The sequence below is a fragment of the Cherax quadricarinatus genome, chromosome 2 (assembly GCF_038502225.1).
Source record: "Cherax quadricarinatus isolate ZL_2023a chromosome 2, ASM3850222v1, whole genome shotgun sequence".
In the NCBI taxonomy this organism is placed as follows: Eukaryota; Metazoa; Arthropoda; class Malacostraca; order Decapoda; family Parastacidae; genus Cherax; species Cherax quadricarinatus.
This window is the reverse complement of record NC_091293.1, coordinates 11,939,788-11,944,787: the sequence shown is the minus strand read 5'-3', so window position 1 is coordinate 11,944,787 and position 5,000 is coordinate 11,939,788. Positions and strand designations below refer to the sequence as shown.

General features: G+C 40.0%; 1 protein-coding gene across 4 annotated transcripts in view; it reads left to right on the top strand.

Annotated features, from left to right (window-relative positions):
- LOC128704509 (beta-1,3-galactosyltransferase 5-like) overlaps positions 1-5,000 on the top strand; it is a 170,032-nt gene that overhangs the window by 19,994 nt on the left and 145,038 nt on the right. For all 4 annotated transcript variants that reach the window (XM_070087325.1, XM_070087328.1, XM_070087310.1 and 1 more), the window contains 2 exons: positions 3,054-3,294; positions 3,936-4,066. In XM_070087325.1, coding sequence (XP_069943426.1) covers positions 3,150-3,294; positions 3,936-4,066 — 276 coding nt within the window. In that variant the 5' untranslated portion in view covers positions 3,054-3,149. The remainder of the gene's footprint in view (positions 1-3,053; positions 3,295-3,935; positions 4,067-5,000) is intronic.

Genomic DNA, 5,000 nt, shown 5'->3' with positions numbered 1-5,000 from the left:
TGCTTCCTGTCAGTGAGCCATGACTCGATCCACGAGAGCACTTTTCCCCCAATGCCATGAGCTGCCACTTTCTTTAACAGTCTATGGTGTGGAACTCTATCAAAAGCCTTACTAAAATCTAAGTAAACAATATCAAATTCTTTATCGTGGTCAACAGCCTCAAAAGCTTTACTGAAGAAAGTTAATAAATTAGGTAGACAAGACCGGCCTCTTGTGAATCCATGCTGAGTATCATTAATCAAGCTATGCTTATCGAGATGGCTTCTTATAATCTCAGCTATAATTGACTCTAGTAATTTGCCTACAATTGAGGTCAGGCTTATTGGGCGGTAATTTGACGGTAACGACTTGTCCCCTGTTTTAAAAATAGGAATTACATTAGCCATCTTCTACATATCAGACACTACACCTGTTTGAAGAGATAAATTAAAAATATTAGTTAATGGTTCACAGAGTTCCATTTTGCATTCCTTAAGAACCCTTGAAAAAACCTCATCAGGACCCGGCGACTTATTTTGCTTCAGTCGGTCTATCTGCTTCACAACCATTTCACTAGTGACTGTGATGTTACATAATTTAACTTCTTCTAGCCCACTATAAAGATTAATTACTGGAATATTGTTAGTGTCTTCCTGTGTAAAAACTGAGAGAAAATAATTATTAAAAACCGAGCACATTTCATTCTCTTTGTCAGTAAGGTGCCCATAGTTATTTTTAAGGGGACCTATCTTATCTCTAACTTTTGTTCTATAGACCTGGAAAAAACTTTTTGGGTTAGTTTTAGAATCCCTAGCAACTTTAATTTCATAGTTCCTTTTAGCTTTTCTTATCCCCTTTTTAATGTCCCTCTTAATGTCAATATACTGATTCATAAGATGACCCTCACCTCTTTTGATACGCCTATAAATTCCTTTCTTATGCCCTAGTAGATGTTTGAGCCTATTATTCATCCATTTTGGGTCATTTCTATTTGATCTAATTTCTTTATATGGGATAAACGTTCTTTGAGCAGCATGTATAGTGTTCAGAAAACTGTCATATTGATAGCTCACTTCGTTACCCCAGTCAACAGATGATAAGTGTTCTCTAAGCCCATCGTAATCTGCTAAGCGAAAATCTGGGACTGTTACTGAGTTATCGCTACTATCGTACTTCCATTCAATGCTAAATGTAATTGGTTTGTGGTCGCTAGCACCCAGTTCCTCTGAAATTTCTAAATTATTAACAAGGGATTCATTGTTTGCCATAACTAAGTCAAGCAGGTTATTTCCCCTTTTAGGTTCTGTCACAAACTGCTTCAAAAAACAATCCTGAACTACTTCTAAGAAGTCGTATGATTCTAAATTCCCAGTCAAGAAATTCCAATCAATATGACTAAAGTTAAAGTCTCCTAGAATTACTACATTATCGTGCCTTGTGGCCTTAACAATTTCCTCCCATAGTAGTCTCCCTTGGTCCCTATCTAAGTTTGGGGGACGGTATATCACTCCTAAAATCAGTTTTTCATGCCCCTCTGAAAATTCTATCCAAACAGACTCTGTATGTGTTACTTCAGACTTAATACCCGTTTTTATGCAACAGTTCAAGCGATCTCGGACATACAATGCCACCCCACCCCGCTTCCCGATACTTCTATCTACTTGGAACAATTTAAAACCCTGAATATGACATTCTGAAGGCATGTCCCGACTTTTGGAATTAAACCACGTCTCAGTTAAGGCAAATACATCAATGTTACCTGCACTAGCAGCTAATCTCAACTCGTCCATCTTATTCCTAGCACTACGGCAATTAGCATAATAAACATTGAAAGACTCTCCTTTCTCTTTACCCTTCCTGCTCTTTTCTGTTTTTCTACTAAACCTATTACTGTCCTTATCACCCAAAGTCCATGGCTTTTCAATATCTACCTCGTTCTTATTTTTACTAGTTCCCCTAGAACTCGTAATATTACTACACTGGGACTTCACTGTTTTCCTGCCAAAACCCATACCACTAACTATTCCTAGTTTAAAGTCCTAACTGCTCCCTCCACTGCAGTTGCCAGTGCTACCACCCCAGACCTAGATAAGTGAACCCCATCCCTGGCATACATGTCATTTCTGCAATAGAAGAGGTCCCAGTTGTCAATGAATGTTACTGCATTTTCCTTACAGTATTTGTCCAGCCAGCAATTGACACCAATTGCCCTGGACAACCATTCATTTCCAACTCCTCTCCTTGGCAAAACACCACATATGACAGGGAAGCAGAGCTCAAAAAAACAGGGAGGAAGACTAGGGAAGGAGACTAGAGGAGCTGGCAAGGAAGATGGAAGAGAGGTTAGAAGCAGAATGCAGAAGGTGGAAGCAACATGCCACAACAGCAGAAAACAAGATAAAGAGATTAGAAGAGGAGCTGAGACATCTGAAACAGCATAGAAACAACGATATTACAGAAGCAGCATCGGCAATGGCTACATCAGACACAGTGGAAATATAAACACATATGCAGTATAATGTGATCCTTTATTGACTACGTTTCGCCCACACAGTGGGCTTTTTCAAGTCACAAACAGAACTACCTGGGGTGGAAGGAACGCGAGTATTTATAGTCAGGTTCATAGTGCTGAGGGGTTCCACCAACTGGAAACATCACTTGTTCTTGGTGATGGTGTCCGTGGTATGAATAAGAGCAGATTCAAAGTTTTTTCTCCAGTTCCTGTCTTTCTCTCATATCACTATGCTCGCTCTGGACAAGTCCATGAAATGTGAGACTCTGTCATGATGTAAACACAGAAATTATTGATGCTTTTGGACTTCATATCTGTATAGACATTGCCCTGGTCATCTAACCTACGTTTACTGTATCTCAACTACTGTACCAGGATATTGTAAATGCCATCGCTTTTCAAGTGAGGCATTGTTTTAATAAGGGTTTCCTTTCTTCAGTAGTGTCTTTTTTATTAGTTAGTCAATTTTACAATTTCATTTACATAAAAAGTGCCTTCAATCTGAACTAAAATACTCGCATTTTTTTACTATAAAGGTGACTGTTGTTCTTTCATTACCCAGACTGATAAGACTGAGGTGGACTCTTCTCAGGAGGACTGGCAGTCAAGTTACTGTCAACAACTCTCTGGGTTTGCCAGCTATTCAGAGAACTGCCGGATGGAAGGAGAGGTAAACGTGGGAGTCCAGGATAGCACGAGAGGACTTGAGGAAGACTTTGGAGGATGCTCGAAGACTCTAGGAGACACATGGGCCAGACTTCGACGTCTGAGGCTGACGTCAATCCTGACGTCAATCCTGAAGTGTGAGTTCTAATTGATTAATTCCATGATAAGTAGAATTCTTCACTTTTTCCTTCATGGTTGGTGCCAACATGCTGGTGAACGGCTGTCATTCACTTCTTCGGGTTAACATTAATTACCGCAAATTTTCCAGGCGCTGTGTGGCCCTTATGGGTTTAGCACTTTCCTATAAATATATGATAATAAACTATAATTTGTTGGCTAAGGGAAATTGTTAGTGACTTTCTTTATTTTTATGATCAAAGAAATTATGAGAATTGTAGACGACCTTGAGACGACTAAGATACGATTTTGATTCAACGTCGATACTGCTTTGATATGTAAGTGTCATTCGACTTATTTTCGAAATTGAAACTATTATGATTTGACTTTGATACTACTTTCAGGCGTGTGTGATACTGCTTTGATACCGTTTTGATACGACTTTGATACTGTTTTAAAGCGACTTTGATACTATTCTGATACCCTGTGCTCAAAGACGGTGCAACATAATATTCAGTTTATTAATAAAAGTTTTTTCTTCCCAAACATTAAAGTTATGATTATTACTGACATTACAATATTCCAGGTTATCATGCGAACACTGAGTGCTCACATGATAACTTGGAATATTGTACACTGGATCTTGCTCTGTCACCCTCAGCACGAGAGAGAACCTGGTGTGTTGTGATGGTGACGATGGTGGTCATCGTTCTCAGTAGGACTCTTCAAGGACACACTGATAACCTTCCCAGCCTCTATGCCAGAGATAACGTTGTCCTCTGGGACCTCCAGGTGAGTGACAAGGTTGTATACTGAGTGTTCTCTGACTGACGTATTACTTGTGGTTGTATACTGAGTGTTCTCTGACTGACGTATTACTTGTGGTAGTATACTGAGTGTTTTCTGACTGACGTGTTACTTGTGGTTGTGTACTGAGTGTTCTCTGACTGACGTATTACTTGTGGTTGTATACTGAGTGTTCTCTGACTGACGTATTACTTGTGGATGTATGCTGAGTGTTCTCTGACTGACGTATTACTTGTGGTCGTATACTGAGTGTTCTCTGACTGACGTATTACTTGTGGTTGTATACTGAGTGTTCTCTGACTGACGTGTTACTTGTGGCTGTATACTGAGTGTTCTCTGACTAACGTGTTACTTGTGGATGTATACTGAGTGTTCTCTGGCTGACGTGTTACTTGTGGATGTATACTGAGTGTTCTCTGACGTGTTACTTGTGGATGTATACTGAGTGTTCTCTGACGTGTTACTTGTGGATGTATACTGAGTGTTCTCTGACTGACGTGTTACTTGTGGATGTATACTGAGTGTTCTCTGACGTGTTACTTGTGGATGTATACTGAGTGTTTTCTGGCTGACGTGTTACTTGTGGCTGTATACTGAGTGTTCTCTGACTGACGTGTTACTTGTGGATGTATACTGAGTGTTCTCTGGCTGACGTGTTACTTGTGGATGTATACTGAGTGTTCTCTGACGTGTTACTTGTGGATGTATACTGAGTGTTCTCTGGCTGACGTGTTACTTGTGGTTGTATGCTGAGTGTTCACTGACTGACGTGTTACTTGTGGATGTATACTGAGTGTTCTCTGACTGACGTGTTACTTGTGGCTGTATACTGAGTGTTCTCTGACTGACGTGTTACTTGTGGATGTATACTGAGTGTTCTCTGACTGACGTGTTACTTGTGGTTGTATACTGAGTGTTC